Here is a 20,110-nt window from a genome sequence, read left to right as displayed (position 1 = left end):
TTCGTTTGAAGAGGGACACGTGGAGGTCGAGCAGCGACCGGACGCGTCTGGTGTCATGAGTTACGCATCCGGTCAGTGCGCAGAATGCCCAGTGAAGAAGTAACGGCTAGTTTAGCCCGTAGGGCTACAAATAGAAGTGGTGGCTGGCCTTTGGCCGGTTGCTGAGTACCCTTAAGCCTTGGTGGCTTGTGTAGGTGTGCTTGGGAGCCCTCTAACTCACTTGTGCTTGATAGTGATCATCTGATCGAGTGAGTGAGCGATTCTATTGCAATTGCATCGTGAGGTTACATCGAGTGGCACTAGGTGTTCGAGTTGCAAGCCGGTGGTGCTTGTTACTCTTGGAGGTTGCCACCTCTTAGATGGCTTGGTGACTTGTGACCCCATTGAAGCGCGCGAGAAAATTATGCGGTGCTCCAGAGGAGGATTTGTGGGGGGGATTGTGCTCACCCCGCGGGGATCACGAAGAGCAACTCTAGTTGAGCGTGTCATCGAGCTACTCTCACTTTCGGGGTAGGTTCTTACGGTGCCCGACGTGCGGGCTTGGCGGGTGATGCCAATTAGCCGTCGAACCACCAAGTAAACGGTCGACACAACGGGGACTAGCGTGTTGGCAAACACGTGAACCTCGGGATAAAATCATCGTGTCATCCTTGTCTTTCCATTGGCTTGCATGCTCGTTACACAAGCTTGTATTTACTTTCATATACTTGTGCTTGTGTAGTTGCTCTAGTAATTAGTTGACTTATGTAGTTGGCTAGTTACCTTCTTACTTGTGTAGCATAGAAGTAGTTATCTTGCGTGGTTTATTTGGTTTTAGTAATCTTGTTAGTCACATTGCTTAATTTTTATAGCTAAGTAATTTATGCTCTCTAATTTGGTTTATGTAGCATTGTTATTGAGCATTGCTAATGAGCTTAGAAGCTTTATGCTATTGTTTACTAGATTGTGTAGGAACTCCCTCGGATATGCAAAGTACTAGTGCATAGCTTTGTGTGACCTTGCTCTAGAATTGTTTAAGTGAGCTCTAGCTAGCCTGACACCTTTGTTGCTTCATTAGAATTTGTATAAGGTGCTTGTGAATTTAGATAGAGGGGTGTAGTCTTGGTTAGATCGATAGTTTTAATTCAGTATTTGTTTCGATTAGCCGACGTGTTTATTTTTTTAAGAAAAAAACTATTCAGTCTCCCTTTGGCGTGGACGGACGCTCCTTCCATTACACTATTTTGTGGTTCCGTAGCTGAGATTGGACGGACAGGTCGTAGATACGTCCGAACGCGTCCTTGGGTCGAGCACCCAGACACTAGTCGTCCCGATTTCGTTGCACCAAGAGTCAGAAGCCACTGATCCTTCGTCAGAAAGGTAGTGCGCCATATACACAAGGCAATCTCCCAAATACTCAGGGAGGATAGTTGCCATGCCTCGCGACCAACCGAACAAAAGGTCAAAAGCTGCTCTAGACAAGGAATTGGAGTAGGATGTCAAGTTCTTATATTAAAATAAAATGGGCTATGATCAATGCACAGGCCTCCAATAAAAACATGTTTCAAGTTGCATGCGCCGACCAATCAACTCGAAAAGTTGAAAAGCAGAATGCACCACGCAATGAACGCCAGAAAAAGCTTTCCTAACTGCATTTCCAATTTCACCTTGGTTTATCTACCAAGTATCCCTATTCTTGAACACCGATGCCTACTTTTCATCCCAAAACAACATATGGGCGAACCACTGACAAACACGAAAAAGGGCTACAGGGCTACCTATACAAACTCCTGTGGTCTGCGACTGCGATCAAGAAACCAGATATACAAAATTTTACACAGCGGAGAGGTTTTCGGGCGATTAGGATTTTCCTGCTCGTTGCTGCTTCATGCTCGCTCTCCGGGCTACATCCCAGGGCTTGTGTGGCACGCCGACGCCTTGCTGCGAGGCGAAGAACGACTCGTATCCTGGGGAGTCAAAGGCAAAGCCAGTGTGCTTTGATGACTCCCGAGGGAGCATCGAGATCATGTAGCTTCTCGCTTCCTCTGGGCTTAAGTGGCTGGTCTCTGGTAGCTGCACCCTGCTGTATTCGTGGGGCTCGTCCTTGTGCTGCTCCTGGATTATTTGGTAGTCGTAGGGGAATAGCCACCTTTGAATCCTGACAACACCACAGGATCAGAGATGGTTGACATGGTCAAGTAAAAAGCTGAAGTTGTCATAATTTCACAGGAATCAGGTATCTTACGATAAATATAGGAAATCACCAAACAGGGCGATGATCGGAACAAGCAAGATAGTCAGATAGAAGAAAAAGGTGCTCATTAGAACATAAATCACAAAATACACATTTTCCTGCAAAAGCAATAAATCGTGTGAGGAAGCAAGAAAGCCACCACAGGAATAATAGATTATTCAGATCAGATCAGTAAACAAATTTACCTGTCTGTCAAATGACGTCATTATTGCAGAGTATATGAAAATAAACATAAACCAGGCCACTATACTGCCCGCCACACTTATGTAATGCCACCTTGTTATAGAGTTGCATGCCATGAGAAGGCGGAGATTCACAGTCACCACGACACAAGTAAAGGCCATAGTGCTAACATCCCATAGGCCAAGAATCTTGCCAGAAGAACCGTGACCATGCCGACTTGCAGCTGCAGTGAAGTAGAAGAACACTATTGACTGATAGAAGGCAAAGAAACCCCACACAGCAATCACTCTCCACGTGAAGAATGAATTCCTGATTCCCTCCTTGTAAAGCTGTGGGTATTTTTTTGACAGTGACGCACTAACATCCTGAAAGGAGTCAGTTTAGTGTGATGCAGGAGACATAACTCCATAAACAAGTAAGTATAATCATACCTTATCAAACAATCCAACTATAATTACAGGTAGTGCCGTGAAAATAACATTATATAGAGACTGAAACCAGTCATCATAAAACCGCTGACCAGAAAAGCCAGTTTGGAAAGTGAACCAGAACTGAGTGAGTGTAAATGTCAGATTCTTGTAGAAGAAGTATGTGATAACCTGCAACAGAACATCTCATACTCAGTACTTGAAATATATGCAGAGTTAAAGGTGAGCAATTATAGCCATACCTTACACAGTCTCAAGTAAGACCACCGTCCATGTACAAGAAGCAAATCAGTAAGAAAACGAAACTGTGCAATGGCAAAGTCACTAGCCATAACAGCTTGCATTCCTTCTTGGCCACTGATGCCAATCCCAACATGAGCAGCTTGAATCATACTCACATCATTAGCACCGTCGCCAATGCTGAGAGTTATTTTCTGAGCACCCTTCCTAACTAAGCTTGTAACCTACATATACACATTAAATGTCAGCATTTTAAATTTTCGCATAATAACATAACTAGATTGTGCAATGAAACCATACAATCAATCAGAGACTATTGCCACGTTTGCTTTGAGAATGGACCCGCCAGTCCTCTCTTCCTACTGGTTTGGTTTGAGGAATGGAATGGCCTAGCCAATCAACACCTCATCCCAAGTATGCACACATCCAGTACGAACATGAGGACTGGTATCACAACAGAACCATGGTGCACCACCCTATACAAGATTAGCTGATACCTCAAACTAAAGACCCTCGATAAGGATAATTACAGCTGATAACAGAACGATCACACATCAGAAAATGCAACTCAGAACTCAGAAGTACATGAGTGTACACAGTATGCTAAAGAGTAAAGACCAACCAAAGTAGTTAAAGCATCCATTGTATAATGTATATTGATTAGAATATATCTAGTGTAGTAAAAAAACATTCATTCCGTTTCTGGCCTCTGTGTGTGGGTTTGTTCCCGACAAAATGCCATATTGTTAATTCTTCAGTGGGTAAGAGGAAAGTCGTACTTCAAGAAATGTTATTTACCTGTGCCTTCTGCAGCGGAGAAACTCGGCAGCATACAACTGAGTGGCAACTTAGACTCAATCCAAGAAGATCAACACGAAGAGTTGGGTCCAGTGCATACATCAGGCATCTACCATCAATAATGAGAGCCAACTTCCTTTCAGGGGTGCTAGTTAAAGAATGTTGGGCTTCCTCATGAAAGCTTTTCAGACTCTGTTTTACTGAATCTTTAATAACATGTGCAATCTCCACAGGGTCACCCTGAAAGGACAAGTTATGAATGGCACGTGTAGGAGTAGGTATGCAAAAAAGTATATGCTACTGGTGGTAAGTCAGTTTACACCAGGCTGCAATAATATAGCTGGTTATTCTTGAACCAAGTACAAACAAATAAGAAAAATGTAGGCACGAGATCTGTCCAAGATAACCATCAACAATATAGTGAGGCTTAAGCATTAAGGAAGAACAATCCACACAAAACTATGAAAATATAATGAGGCTTTTTTTTTCTCGAACACACAAGAGTTGTGCATCATTTCATTGAGAGCAAAAAAATAAAGTACAAAGGAGGGAGAAGAATCCCCCTCCCCAAGGGAACACTAGACCAGAGCAACTAGTCTTCCACAACTAACATGACCTGTGACTGAGACCCAAGGCCAAACAAACTAGTCTAGTACAGGCAGAGCGACAAAGAGCACCAACAAAAACTTGGGAGAAATCAACCCAAGCACTAAGGAAGAACAGTCCACACATAACTATGAAAATATAATGCATGCTACCATATAAAAAAACCGATGGTAGCAGAAAAATATAATGCATTTCCCCCAAAACAAGCTCATAATATCCCCCAAAACAAGCTCATAATATCCCCCAAAAGTACAAACTACTGGTCACAAGTTGATCATACTAACAGGAAACAATCATACAACTGATTATGTAAGAAAATAAGTATAATAAGATATGTAAAAGAAAACAACGTCAAAGAAATAGAGAGGCCAAAGCACTAAAGCAATAAACACCACTGTCCATATCAACTAAATAAAGAAGACTACTTTCTTATATGTATTCCACAAAAAAAGAGCATTACTGGGAGGCCTTAAAATTAAAATATCCAGAAACACGAGTCAAAATCATGGTTAATATCCCATATGAACAGACACCCATAAATGCATAATACCACAGCAGCACAAGTAGTCAAGTACCAAATGAACTCAACAACTTATTAGTCCTACTTTGCAAGAACTTTTTGCAGTTAATTTATCCCATTATTTTAATTTTTAAATTTTACAGGAGAAACCTTTAGCAATAGAAATAAACCAGCTAAAAGCATTATATATGTTGTCCAAAGTGCAGTATGTGCAGCTTACCCGGTCTTCAGCCTCCCTAATAGCGTCTGTCTCTGAACTAATGATGAACTGTTTGGTGTCATTGTTTACCAAGCTGCATGCTGCGTATGTTAGATGAAAGAGAGATCAGGAAAAGAACACCCAGAATCCAAAACTGACAGAAATAATAGTTTAAGGAGAAGAACAAGCAACACAAACTAATCAAGATAGATGGAAGCTTCACCATATGCAATGTTAATCGCTGTTTCCATCTTATCTCCAGTTAACACCCAAATTTTTATGCCAGCTGCAGAGAGAGTTTCAATGCAGGTTGGCACCCCTTCTTGCAGTTTGTCCTCTATAGCTGTGCACCCAACTAATACAAGGTCTTTTTCAATCAATTCAGCCACCTACAGGGTAAAGAAGGAAAATTCAATCACAATGTTGCCAGCAATAGCAGAACAATTTAGCTTCAACTTGAAGGATCACCTATTCTTTATAGAATGCAGATAGTCAGTGATTTGCATGATAAAATTCACATATATACCAATGAAAAACGTATATTCTAAAATAGGAAATGAACAGATTAACACTCAGATATCATCACTCCCATAACAGTAACGTGTTCACCAAAATGGTTTTGATATAACTACTGTGGTTTATTTTAAAATATTCTTTAATATCTAATTGGGGTCACCATTACAGGATGTTCAAACCACTTAGCATTGGTATTGCAGCAAATGACAACAAACTAGACAAAACTGCAATAATTGCACATGGCTGCTTTCATAGGGAGCAAGTCCCATGTAGCTTTGTTATAAAAGGAATGCCCAGATAAATCTCATTAAATATACAAAGGAAGTAAGAAAACTCTAATATGTTACAGAGTGCACAATAGCAAAGCGCTAATGAATGTCACAAATAAACTTTTCAGGGAAAAAATTAATAACAATGTCTAGAGCTCGAAATGTTTCATGCTACTGAATCATGCTTCCTTCTAACAATGCATGAGGTGCACCCACTTAAATAAGAAACCATCCAAGCAAGTGAAGACGTGGTACTAAACAAATTATAGATCCAGTAGCATAAGTTCTAACAGAAAGGACCACGGTTCAAGCAAATACATTGTCAGAATTCATGTCAATCGTCATAGTAATAACCAAAAGATGGTAACCCATTAACCTCATCGAGCTTCTTATCACGATCTCGTAAAGATGACTTTGCTTGTACAAACTTCTCATTCCAGCTTTCGTATTGCTCCCTGCTAAGATCCCGATAGGCAAGACAAAGTGTACGCAAGCCAGCAGAACCAAATTGCTCTAGATGCTCTCTGCTGATCTTTTTCATATCATGATTTCCATTAGCCAATCGTTCATATACGACATTATCAGCACCCTATTTACACAAAGATTATGTCAGCTAGTGCGACGAACATAAAAGAAGTCAAACCAAGGTCGTCTTCCTTGTATTACCTTGCAATAGAGAACTAATCTTCCATTTAGGAAACGACAAACCACCGATTGTCGCTTTCTCGTACTGTTAGTACAATAATAAAATATAAACAAAACAATAATTTCATCTCATTGAATTTACACTACAAAGACAACAAATGAACTCACCTGTTGAATTCCAGAACATTCAGAATTTCATATGGAACATCTTGTATACTCCCCATCCTTTCAACATGTGACTCACGAACCATAACTGTTGTGGGTGTACGCCTACAAAACAAGCACAATGTGACCCTCAAAACAATACCATTCACTAATATCTGAAAATTGGTTATTCTTTTTGCAACTACAGAAATAAAGGAACAATTCCAGTAGAAACATAAACCTGAAGGATATAAATAGACCTAGTTATGGGAAATGTTCACAATGGGGCAGTGGTACAAGTATCTTACTCCAAATCTCAAATGCCACTACGACATACGACATACCATTGTTATATTATTACTTTTTTTTTTGTTCGTGAGGCTATTGTTGGGTTTTATCTCTAGCCGTCATGTGCACTTGCCTAGGAATACAACTGTGAACCTTCAGTATTTTCATCCAGAAGGATAGGACCTGTCACTTTTAGATGCACCTTACAGTGAAGATGGGGTATGGGAGACTATATGCAGTTTACCATCTGATCAAGCTCCTGGGCCTGACAGGTATACTGGCAGATTTTACAAGGGTTGCTGCTCAGTAATTAAACCTGATATTATGGCAGCATTGTTGACTTTACAGCAAGGCAATTCCCTCCACTTACTGGTTGACTTTACAGCAAGGCAATCATGGGCGCCTTCCAAATGCAAGGTCTTCTATGGCTTGCTATTAGAAACAACAAACAAGTGTTTGACGGCTGATCATTTAGCAAAAAGGGGGACTGCACATCCTGATAATTGGAGACAGTGGAGCACATCCTCACAAATTGTCTTTGCTCGTCAGTTCTGACTCAATCTGTTTAGCCTTCTTGGGCTGGAGCGTACAGTGCATCAGTGCCTCGTCAACATGACAAGTGCTATGCAGACTAGTGAGAAAAACAAGTAAAAAGATTGGAAAGGCCAAAAGAAAAGGGTGTAACAGTACTATCTACTTGGCACTGGGATACTGTGGAACCACAGGAACAGTTGTGATATTGATGGAGCTTCTCCCTTCCTGAAGACAGCCTAGCACTCCTTCAAAGAAGAGATGATACTGGTATTTGGCTTGAGCCTGAAAGCTCCAGAAGTTACTATTTGGTCGTGTTCAGGGCACATGTGGTTTTTGAGGTGTAATGTTTGCAACCTTCTCTTATCTCCTAGCTGGGTCAAGCGGGTTGTCTTGTATGGGATTCTTTCCCCTCTTTTTCCTCTCTTAATACAAAGATATGCAGCTCTCCTGCTTGTTTGAGAAAAAAGAGAACAGGCAGTAGAATCAGATCAGAGATCAGAACTGGGGGTGAGAGGCAGCACAAAGGAGAACCAGAGAAGGTGAGAACAGGCAGTAGAATCAGATCAGAGATCAGAACAAAGGAGAACCGAAGAAGGTGACTCTGAAGCTTTCCATTCTGCTCTTTGATGCCCCTGACCAGCGGCTGTTCAGTTTCTCTTATTGCGTACCCCTGCAATGGCTTACACCTGTCCAGTTTGGTAGCACACTCCACAGGCTCATATACATGATACTAGCGTACGCATACGCCAACTTGTTTGGGACTAAAGCTTTGTTCACAATGGTGCTGATGTGGAGCCAATTTTCCCAATTAGATAGCCATATGAGCAAAACATGGGTATTTTCATGTGCAGTGCATTAAGACAGTGAGGGTTTTTTCAGAAAATGTTGACTGTTTGGATATTACATAGAAGAATGGAAATGTCTGAGGAATCTAAGACTATTTGCAGGAATATAATTACCTATAAAAGAAGAAGCCAAAATTCTTAGCAGCAGCCACAAGTGCAGCCTCATCAGGTGAGGCAGCCTGGTATCTTATCTTTTCTAGAGTCTCCTCACCCTCTGGAAGAACTGTATGACAGATTGCAAGGCATCTAAAGAATTCCTAAAAATAACATCAGAAAAGAAAAAGGTTGGTATTCAGAACAAACTAGAATTTTATATCATCGTATCTGAGTTAACAAGAGACGAATAAAAATGACTTTTGATGCAGAAGACTCCAAACTTATTTTAAAAAAATCTCCAAACACCTACCTTGCAAGCCTCAGGATTAGGTTCATTTCTCCACGCACCGCGCATGATTCTAGCATCATCAAAATTGAATCCTTTTTCATGGACCGCATTGGCAGACCTTTTACCCTATGAAAGTAAATAAAGAAATGTAAACATTGTTAGATTTGCAGACATAATGATACAATTTATTGACTTCAACAACAATAAACATTGCACCTCATCGTCATCGATTTTAATTCCAGCCCGCTCTGCTCCTCCTTTCTCAATCTCTGTGATGCCAGTTCCATACATTTCTCCACCAATCGAGCACTTAAAGAATTCCATCAGGTTTCTTGTAAGCGTTCCAGTTTTGTCAGAAAATATATATTCAACCTGAACCATAAGATGATTAGTTAGATCTAAAGTAAGGCGAAATGTACAAAATGTTTATATCTCATATCTACAATCGTCAAAATCTGACACCAAAGATCCCAAGCATTCAGTTAAAATGTACAGATTATATGGAATATCCCCATGATATAGACGGAAAGAGGAGTGCCCCCGCGTCGCCCACCCACACAGGCGGCTCGGCGGCGAGCAAACCCCAGCCGCCGCCGCCGTCAACCACCACCTCCCCTTCCCTCGCCGCCACCGGAGGGAACTGCCGGGAGGCCCGTGCAGCTCCCTAGGACGGCAGCGGCGAGGTTCTCGCCCAGGAGGGTCGCGAGCACCTCCGTGCGGGGACGGAACTCGGCGGCCGGGACGGCACTGTGGCTAGGCGCGGCGGGAGTGGCGCATGGAGGCTGCCGGAGGGGGCGCGTCGCTCGGCGGCTGGGGCGGCGGGAGTGGCGCACAGCAGAGGGATCCGCAGGGGGGGCGCTGCCCGGGCATTCTAGCGGCGGCTTCGGCACCCCTCCCACTAGATCTGGCCCTCCCGCGGCTAGGACCGCTGCCTCCCGTGCGGATCCAATCGGAGACTGCCAGTGCGGGCGGCGCCGGTCAGTGCCTGTGCAGGGGCAGTGCAGGGGCGCAGGGCTTCTTTCTTCTTCTCCTAAGCCTGCCCCCTTCCTCAATGGCCATGGCAGCGGTGACCCGTCGACTGGTGGCTCGTGGGTGGCCTGCCATGGGAAGTCGGAGTTGCTGGCAGCTTTGCTTCCATGCTAGGCAACGATGACCCATGGCAGTGTGTCGTGTTTATGCTCAACCGCATCACGTGGGTTGGTTAGCCCCTCAGATGCCTCCTTTTGGCATCTAGTTGGGCTAACCTTTCTTGTACATAAATTCTTTCGTCATAATTGAGCGGCAGAGCTACTGCCATTGTTTCAAAAAAAAAAGGACGGAAAGAAGCCAAAAGACATTTCCATATTTATGCTCAGTGGGCAACAACACTCCTCCCCCCACCCCCAAACCCCTCCCTTCTCCACAAATGGTACAAATTATCTAACTTGTGGAATGAATCATGCTAGAAAGATGTAATCTACGCCAATACAAACACAACCACGTACTCCCTCCGTCCCACAAAAAATGTGATTCTAGGACCGGGCGCAAATACCAAGACTGAGGTAAAATTACAATAATGCCCCTGTAAAGTTTAGTCCAAATCCAACTCTCTCGCCTCAGTCTAGAAGGTTCCTGGTCCCGGCTGCTTCTTGGTCCTTCTCTCCTCCCCACGCCGCCAACCACCGCCAGGCTCCTCCCCCGCACTCCGCGCGCCGCCGACACAGCCACATCCCCGCGTCTCTCCCCGCCCTTTGTAAGCGCTGCCAGCCTCAAGCGTCGTAGCCGCGGCGCCAGACTCTCCGCCCTTCACCGCTTCCATTGTCGCAGCTGAGGCGCCGGGCTACGCAGCGGTCAGATCCAGGGCCACGACGTCGACACATGCAGCGGCCGCATCCAGACGCCGTCCACGCACCTCTCCGCCGACCTCCTTGCTCCTCCTCGTTCCGTCAGCCTCCACCATTGTAGTCGCGCCGCCGGGCCATGTGGCAGCTGAATCAAGGCGTCGTCGCCCCATCGGCCTCCCCGCTTCTCTCTGCGGACTCCACTTTGGAAGCCAACACCGGATAACCCTCCACGGGCACGGGCAGATCGTCCCCAGCAGTCTCGTTGGTGGCCACCACTACAGGCCCTTCAACGGAGAGATTGTCGCCGCTGTCGCCTTAAGGCCTGGAGGCTGGAGCGAAGAGTACAGATGCGGTAGAGAGGAAGGAGTGGACGAGAAGGTTGCGGATTTTTTCTTTTTTTATTTACCGAGCGGCACTTCTAGGAGTTCTCGTGCACGAGCATAGAAGATGGAAAACGACTTTTTTTTTACAAGTGGGTCCATGTATCCTAACTTTAGCATTCTTTTTGGGAAAAATTTTGAACCGCAGGATTGCAGTCTTTTTGGGACGGAGTGAGTAGCATTGATCAGATAGTCCCAATTGAGTGACCAAATAGGAGTTTTCTTCAAATTGAAAACAATATAAGGGGCAAAAGGAAGAGATTACCTGTCCAAGCTCCTCATTAAGATTAGAAGTCCGTGCCAAAGCAGGGGTGTTACTCTCAGCATGGTACATATGAAGATCGTTATTAATGAATTGTGTGCACTGTATGAATTTGATCATCTGGCAGCCAAAGGAAGCATAAGCTCTGATAGTCCAAGCATAGGTTAGGTCATTCTAAATAAATAACAAGTTGAACAAAATACCTCAATGGACACATAAAGCGAAATTGGGATGATTGTTGAGTATAAAGTTATTAGAGTAAACATGGTTAAAATGGTCACCTGTGGAAGAAATAGTGTTTTAGAGCTACATGTATGAATTTAGATACAACTAAAATTGTCTAAAACTGTATATACCACAAATCTGTTTTTGGGATTGAACTGGTCCTCAACATGCCCACGCAATCCAAGATAAAAGTATTTTTCATTAATAAACACACCACTGTTGAAAAAAAGAAGGAAAAATAGGTCCATCAGTACTAGTACAGATATAGCTTTAATAACCAAGAGCAAATTCTATGTAAGGACAACTATAACTGCATAATGCTTTTATTAGATAAAATAATTTCATTTTGATGTTACAAAGGAATTTAAATTTAACAGCTAGCCTATGAGCATGTCTATGTCTCTCCCAAGTCCCAACAGAGATGATGCCACATTCCGCAACCCTGGATCATCGTCCCAATTTGAGAGTCGGGATCAAACTGGGCTGCTGTCCCGTTGCTGCAGGGTCACAAGCTCCAAATCAAGACTCCCATGTGAGAGAAGGGCTGAAGGGCGGAAGGAGGGAACTTACAGCAGAGCTGGCCCAAGGTGGCCCAGCTCTTCAGGGGCAACGGAGTAGGCACTGCGACAAAGGTTTGAACGTAGTAGTGGTGGCTTCTGGTGACAGAGGCAGTGTACCGTGGGAGGAGAGAGACCAAAGGGGCAAGAAACGGCTGTTGCTTGTGCATAGCGTGCCTAGATGAGTTCGTGGAGGGTTAGGTCAAGCTGGAGGCGTCTGGATGTGCCAAGAATTGGCAGCCCATCTATTTTCTTTTCTTTTATTAGTTTCCCTTATATTTCTTTTTGTTCCAGCGTCATCGATCTGGATATCTTGGGGTCACGAACCAGATTCGGAATTCAACGTTCCAAAGAGATGCCTACACTAGTGTCGATTGTAGACCTGACCGACCCAGATTTTTTGTGATTATGGTCCCTCCCATCTCCATCTGCCTCGGTCGCCAATTTACTGTAATATTTTTGTCAAGTTTAAGAACTTAAAAAATGTGAAAATATTGTTTGCGATAAATCTAATAGTCAGTTTATGTTCTTAAAAGTCAAAATAGTTTGACTACACATATTCTAGGACAATAAATGACATTGACATTCATAAATGAAGCAGACATTTGTTTTGACATATAAAGTAGGTATGTTAAATAAAGACATCGATTGTAAAAGAACTGACCTTCCAATGGCACCAATAACACACATTGTGAAGAGGGTTGCAAAAAGAGCAAGGATAAGCTTGTCTAGCTTTTTTTCCAATGTACTTCTTTTGGAGGGAACATTCATGGAATTCATCATAACCTGCAACAGTTTTCTACAGGAGTAAATTTCGAAACTTGAAGAAAATCAGAACTTCAAATTTCCACATCGAATAGATAGGGAATAGAAAGATGTCCATACTTTTGTCTCGTGCCCAGTGAATATGACAATGCCAACAATGTATTCTGTATTACGAAGGCTGCATCCCTGCAGCAAGAAGGCAATGATAAGTCAATGCTCACTCAAGCATAGAGCGCATTTAAAGTTCTCTGGTGCATGAAAAGAGTAGACCGAGGGGGCACAACCACACAAGGCATAAATCAATCTGATGAAGCAAAGGATAGAAAGAGAAAAACGAATATTTTAAGCATTTCAAATGTTGTATGGCAGGATGGTGGACTAGAAAGGAGAGCGTGACTCTTAACCACAGATCTATCCTGGACTTGAAATATCCAAATGCATGTAGCTTGTCATGGGTTCAAAGATGAACTCAAATTTCACTGAAGAACTAAAAGGATGTTCTCTTAGCCAAAGGCACCAAATATCAGGTATAGGTACCTTCTCTTATCACGGAAAATAAACTAAACCTAAGCACCCTCTAACAAAGACCAGAGGAGATGCTTTACCATCCCCCCAAACTATGGTTATAAGTAAGGTCAGCTACTTTTCAATTTTAAGAGATATAGCTTTTTCAGTATTGGTTTTTAGTATAGTGTATATATATATATATATATATATATATATATTCAACATAAAGCATGGTACAAATCTTTTATCATGCACCTTACAAATACCTTCCCCACCATCAACTATTCATCATTCAAGCAAAACTAGGTAAGACGCCAAGAGGGGGCAGATCTAACAGGCAGCACGGGGAATGGCCTGATTAAGCACGGCACGGCCCAGTGCCATCCATGCCCGTGCCAGCACGGACAAATGGCTAGTGTCGTGCCTGGGCCACACCATCGGCCCATAGTGCCAGTCCAAGCATGGCATGATTAGTAGGCAGCCCCATTAACGGGCCATCCTAAGCCATCACCATCCCCGCCCCACATATAAATTGCACCCCAAACCCTAGCCACTCACCGCACTCTCCTGCGGTGCAGTCACATGCCTGCACTCTCCTTTCCTGCCGTGTCGCGCTCCACTCCAGCCCTCCCCTCCACCACCCCTCCCATACTCTCCTCTCCCCTCCAACACAGCAACGCCAGTGCTGCTCCCCTCCCCTCCCCTCCCTTCTCCGGTTCTCCCCTTCAAGACCAGCGCCGCTCCCTTCCCCTCCCTTCTCCATCCGTCCACAGTTTGTGTAGGAGTAACAGCCAAACACAGACGAGGTGGTCAGCGCTGCTCTCCTCTGTCCTTTCTCATCTACTGCCAGTGTTGACCAGGTGAGTTGTGACGGCCACCTCATGCAGCACTCAAATACTCCACCGGCAGCATGGATCTGGCTCAGTAGATGGACTTGGATTGATTTGTGTATATATGGATTTGTGCCCATATGGATGATTGGATGTAAAGATGTTGCTGCCGTCGTTAATCTCCGATCTCTGAACTTCTGATAGATTTGTGTTTGGGAGTTCACCAGGCTCGTCAGGCCGGCACGGCACGGCACGACTAAGCCGCTGTCGTGCCATGCCTGGGCCGCCGGCGGAGCTCGTGTGCTGGCACGGCATGGCATGGCTAGCTAATCATGCCTTGCCATGCCATGCCTAAGCAGGGCCAGGCCAGGCTGTGCCATGCCACCTGCTTGGTCATCTATAAAACTAGGAAAAAGGTATAAAATTGTTAAAAGTGAGGAAAGGCTAATCTACAGAAGCTATCCCAGTTCTACAAATCATTGTTAGAAGCATTTCATGAAGGATATAGAGCAGACACTGACATGTGGCCAATCTAGGGAACTCCAAAGATGTTGCTTGTCTAGGGACAAGGAAAAAACAATAAGGCTAATCATAGAAGAAAGAAAAAGATTGGAAAACATATCTTACCCTTAGGAGTAACTGGTTCGGTGAGAGAGGTATAGTCTGCTTGTCCATGATAAGATTGCCAGTAAACGTGTAAAGGGAATTGTTTGGTTGTTCACACTGCACTTCACCTGTAAGCCGTTTATCTAAGTTAAATATGAAGAATTCCAAGGCACATAAAACAGGACAAACCAATGTGGAGTTAAGCAAAAAAGACACAGCTTCCTTAACCAGAAAATAAGAGGCACAAAACCTTGGAACTCAGAAGCCTTTTCAGGAAGTACATAGTCCCAAGTCTTCTCCAAAGCCTTCCTTATTTTCAGATTTGTTTCCCCGTCAAGATTTGCTGTCTGCAATTATTTTTTCATCCAAAATCAATGAATATTTTCGCCAAAGCATATTTATTAGGGCTTCAGTTTCAAATTGAGCCAATAAATGAATAAAAAGTATAAATGAATATGGACCTCTATGTAGCAGACACCATCAGGGTTTGTACTTGATAGAAAAAGCAAGTCAGCAGGGAAATAACCATCTTGCTTGATCTGCTCTAAAGAAGTGTCATCACTATTAGTTTTTTATGCCATTAAACCTCAACATTACACAACAAACAGATCAGGACAATTACTTTCAGTATGGAATATGTTGATTAACTCACAAGATACTAAATAGGCATTTAAGACATTACCCTCACAATATCTCCAACCTGCAATCGTTTCCATGGAGTACTTTCCCAACATTGACCTTGCAATACATCGACATGTGCATTGTTAATTGACATATCATTCTGGAAACGCTTCTGTACAAAGAGCAGAAAAGGAAAAGGAGCAACATCAGGTCTCTTAACTTAAGCATGGCAGAACAAAATAGTGAATAGCAATACTAACCCAATCCTCAAAAGCTTCCTTGATGAGAGACACCAGAAGCACAATACTTAGGGGAACAACATTAGTGACAGGATGAACTGGACTGTAAGCACAAGTGCAAAGTTAAAATTAAGGCTGGCAAAAAGCAAAGAATGACAAGTTGACTCAAAACTAGGAAGATGCACATGAGAGTGCACATGAGAGTGAGAGAGAGACCTAATAGGTGTAGTCGACAAGATTGAGATCATGAGAAAGTAAAGATTTGCAACCCGCCTGAACTGTCAAAGCAAAAGACAAATGAATTACAAAAGGTTCTTCTGGTCCAATACTGTTGCATGATTTGGTGATGATAAAACATTCAAATTTATGTTGCATTAGTGAGTGATTGGTTGGGCATGGGAAACATGAATGATAACACTCATATTTGAGTCAGTGATGACAACTGTCTATGATATGAACAACATGCACTAACATAAACCAAGATAGTGTTTTCAAAAAAAAACATAAACCAAGATAGTACAATTTTAACAGCACATGCATAATATGCAAAGACAACAGAATCACATTTTAAATACACTGTGGCATTTGAAAACCCAGCAGACATATCATCAATCCGTTATTAAGCCAATTAAGAGATACCATGATCAGGAAAGGAACAATTCTAGGAGATCAGTTTGCAGAAAAGGCACATGAACAGTTTCATTCAATTAAGTATAAGTCCACATTCCTTGTCAAAACAAATTAGTATTTGGGGAACAGAAAAGGGGAGCAAAGCAAATTCAATCGATTGCACATATGAAAATTTGATAAGACACAAATAATCCTTTCCATCAAAAATGAAGGGAAAATTGCTATAAAAGATGCTGAATCTAAGGAACTTGCTTAATTGATAACATGCGTGATGAACAAAAATAATGTATTAATACCTGCTCAAATAATCCTTTAGGTAGGAAAGTCAGGATGTTGTACTTTGTAGTCGACACAGAATTTCCCTGAGATATACGAATAAAGCATACAAAAGAATTTTAAACGCGGAACTAACATCAGATGGCAACAGGGAAAAGGAAAAGTAATATCCTGCCAATTTACTCTGCAGAATTGACAGCTTTCGTGGAGATTGCATCATATCATAAAAGGAAAAAAAACAGACGAATCGTCATAGTCAAACAAACTATTCCCTCCATTCCAAATTATAAGACATTTTGGCTTTTCTAGATATGTTGATTTTACTATGTATCTAGACTATGCATCTAGAAAAGACAAAATGTCTTATAATTTGGAATGGAGGGGGTAAAGTTTAGTGCCAACATGGGCAAAACAAAGTTTGATGTTTAGGTGTCAGCTTCGAATAACTCTATAATCAATAACTGATACAAACCAACAATTGAAGGGGGGCTGTCATTAGTGTGATGCACCAAAGTTCTTGCAAATACACTTAAATATACTACAGCTGCAACATTTGTATAGGAACTAGGAAGAGAATGGGGAAAATACTACCAATAGGACCCATTCAAATACAAACTGCAATGGCAAAGGGGTGAGATCAAACAAGTTTCAGAACAACCTCATGTGTTTGCGTTCCACTGACAATAAACCACAGTTACCAGGCCATAGTATGAACCCCAAGATACAATTAAAGCATGAAGAGTCTTCAGGCAATCCTTTGGAGGTCTAAACTGCACCGGTCCCTGGCAATATAGCACGGTACCACTTACCGCAATAACATATCAAACATCTGTCATTCCCATCTCCCAAAACCAACTGTATATAAGCTGCAGGGAAAATTCCAATCCAACCCAGGGCACTCGCAGCTGAGCAGCAACACAATCCTCATGAAGCGAAATCCTAAACGCCCAGGGCGGAGGACGAGCCGGCTAGCTTATCGCGCCAGACGATCCAGCTCGAACACAACCATACGATACGAGACATCGCCGAGATCCAACAGGCGGACCGACCACACCGAATGTCAGAATGAGGGGGGGCAAGCGCGGCGTACCTTGTACCCGACAGGGGCGTTGGCCTCGCGGTCGTTGCAGTAGACGGTGCGCACGGTGGGCGCCATCGGCTGCGGCTGCCTCCGGAGACTGGTGCCCCCGCCGCCGAGCCGCGCCGTGGACTCCCGGCGCGTGAAGCCCGAGGAGGAGGAGGCCCCGCCACCCCCCGCCTGCCCACCGCCCAGCCGCGCCGTGGCCACACGCACCATTTCCTTTATCCGCGCGCTCATCCCGCCTCCTCTCCCTTCCACCACCGAATCGAAACCGCACGAGCGACGCTGAGATCTGGCGGGAGGCTGGAGGACCGACCTCCCGGTGGGCTGGGGATCGAGCGCGTGATCGGGAGCGCGAATCCGGCCGGATTCGCGAGGCTTTGTGTAGATTTTTAGCGCGGGGGCTGGGGAGGAGGGGATTGGTGCTCGAATCTGATCACGCGTCGCGGATGGTGCTCCTGGGCGCGTGGGCGTCAGCTTTCTTTCGCGTGGGCGTGGCTCCTTTCCTTCCTTCGCCGGGAGAGGAGACGTTGGAAGAGAGGCTTTTACACGTGTGCCATTATAATTTAGAGTTATTAAAAAAAGTGAAGCTATCGTAGATGTAAGTTCTAATTTTTTTTTCTTCTTCTATACTATTTTGTTCACCTTTCCTCGTGTTTTTACTATTTAGCAGATCTGACATGTGGGCCCGATAAATAAAAATCTCTAAAATACCATTCGCTCATCCCTATCCTCTCCCTCTCTGACACTCTTTCGTTCTCCATCTCGACGCATGCTCATGGGTGGCGCAATGGAGAAGCGCTGCTGGCGCACGCACGCTGCCAAGGAGAACCCTGTTGGAACCGGTGGTGACCACCGAGTTCACGATCTCGGAACTGGCTTACAGCCGGTCCGGCTTGTTTGCGCTCCCATAGGTCCCAGGTCCACCGTTGCTACAACATATATGACTAGTCTTTTAGGTTGGGAAGACCTAAGGTCATCAGCCTGTTTGGTTGGCTGGTTCGTATCGTTGCTGGTTCGTGAAGAAGTACTGCTGGTTGGTTTGTGTGAGAGGAAAATACTGTTCCAGCTGGAAATTTACGATCGTTTACGACAAGCCACTGCCAAACGAACAGGCTGCATATACGTTGTAGCTCCAGTGGACCTGAAACCTGTAAGAGCACAGGGCCGGCTGTAAGCCAGCTCCGAGATCGTAAAGTCGGTGAACCCCACCGTGCACCTCGCTTCGCTGCTCGTACTGTCACTCGGCTGGTGCTGCTCGTTCGCGGATGTCTTAGAGAGCCCCGAGCACCACCGTGTGCTCCTGGCGTCGTCCGCCACCGAAGTCTTCGCCGACGCCGTCCTCACACAACTCACCGTCGTCGAAGCTGGCGCCGCCAAGGAGGCGGGCCAATGGCAGCCTACAGTAGGACAGGATGTTTGCACGCGAATGGAGCCTCGATGCCGTCCCAAGCGCGCGCTCGCCGGCCTGTGTGCGCGGCCCATCCGCCACAGGCCCTTGCTGGTACAGCCAAACGCTCCCGCGCGAGCGCGCGATGCCTTGCTACGACTACGACGACGAGACTTTCAAGAGGATATTCCGGCGGATCTACTCCACCGCCGCCATGGACCCCACCGGTTGAGCTCGTCGGTCTCTAGGCTCCATCGACGCCCCTGACCTGGCGCGCCACCAACATTACCGCTTCGTGCCCGTACCGGACGGCATTTCCGGGCCATCCCCCGTTGCCATCGAGGACGTCGAGGCGCGCATCATCGCCGCCGTCCTAGAGGAGGACGAGTACTCCGGGGACGCCGTCACGTGCCTCGTCGCCGACGCACACCTGCTCCCGGTGTTCCAGGTAGCCGCGAGGCTTGGCGTGCCCGCGCTCGCGCTGCGCACCGGCAGCGCCGCCTCCCACGCGTGCTTCGCCGCTTACCCGACACTCTACGATAGAGGCATGCCTCGATCGATCGATCTCATGTCCATCTGCTTCATTTTCTCTAGCTAGTTCAGACATACGTGAACGATCTTCATTTTCGTTAGTCAATGCAAATTCGCAGCTAGACATGCCGGTGCCGGAGCTGCCGTCGTACCGGGTGCGGGACCTGATGTACATGGGCAAGGGTGGCCACGGCCTGATGCGGGAGCTGCTGGCACGCGCCATGGTGGCCGTGGAAGCCTCGTCGGGGCTCATCCTCAGCACGCTCAACGCGCTGGAGCACGGCGAAGCCTCGCCGCGGTGCCAGTGTTCGATGTCGGCCTGCTCCACAAGCTCTCACCGGCCGGCGGCGGCGACAACAGCCTGCTGCGTCAGGACCAGGCATGCCTGGAGTGGCTAGACGCGCGGCCGCGGGACTCCATGCTCTATGTGAGCTTTGGCAGCCTAGCCTGCATGACCCCGCGGGACCTAGCGGAGACGGTGTGGGGCATCGCCGGCCGAGCCGTTCCTCTAGGTCGTCCGGCCGGGCCTCGTCCGCGGGGCGTGCCAGTGCCAG

At 45.3% G+C, this 20,110-nt stretch overlaps 1 protein-coding gene across 3 annotated transcripts; it reads right to left on the bottom strand.

The window, feature by feature from the left end:
• Positions 1-1,471: 1,471 nt before the first annotated feature.
• On the bottom strand, positions 1,472-18,178 carry LOC136537255 (phospholipid-transporting ATPase 3-like). Of its 3 annotated transcripts, none has more exons than XM_066529293.1 (27): positions 17,645-18,178; positions 16,575-16,640; positions 15,865-15,926; positions 15,670-15,751; positions 15,471-15,581; positions 15,250-15,327; positions 15,039-15,135; positions 14,810-14,916; positions 12,966-13,031; positions 12,745-12,866; positions 11,655-11,739; positions 11,502-11,579; positions 11,302-11,418; positions 9,050-9,205; positions 8,855-8,959; positions 8,563-8,705; positions 6,806-6,907; positions 6,659-6,722; positions 6,369-6,581; positions 5,431-5,596; positions 5,229-5,308; positions 3,883-4,122; positions 3,087-3,308; positions 2,848-3,015; positions 2,419-2,781; positions 2,225-2,331; positions 1,472-2,137 (listed from the first exon to the last, which is right to left on the bottom strand). In XM_066529293.1, the coding sequence occupies exons 1-27, from the start codon at positions 17,870-17,872 to the stop codon at positions 1,840-1,842; spliced, it is 3,726 nt and encodes a 1,241-aa protein (XP_066385390.1). In that variant the 5' UTR covers positions 17,873-18,178; the 3' UTR covers positions 1,472-1,839. The 3 variants fall into 3 exon arrangements, with proteins under 3 accessions (XP_066385390.1, XP_066385400.1, XP_066385394.1); XM_066529303.1 differs by having other exon boundaries at positions 15,865-15,921; positions 17,645-17,718; XM_066529297.1 differs by lacking the exons at positions 11,502-11,579; positions 11,655-11,739 and having other exon boundaries at positions 11,302-11,443.
• Positions 18,179-20,110: the final 1,932 nt, after the last annotated feature.

Source organism: Miscanthus floridulus, chromosome 1 (genome assembly GCF_019320115.1).
Source record: "Miscanthus floridulus cultivar M001 chromosome 1, ASM1932011v1, whole genome shotgun sequence".
Classification (NCBI taxonomy): domain Eukaryota; kingdom Viridiplantae; phylum Streptophyta; class Magnoliopsida; order Poales; family Poaceae; genus Miscanthus; species Miscanthus floridulus.
This window is presented reverse-complemented; position numbering and strand designations above follow the sequence as displayed.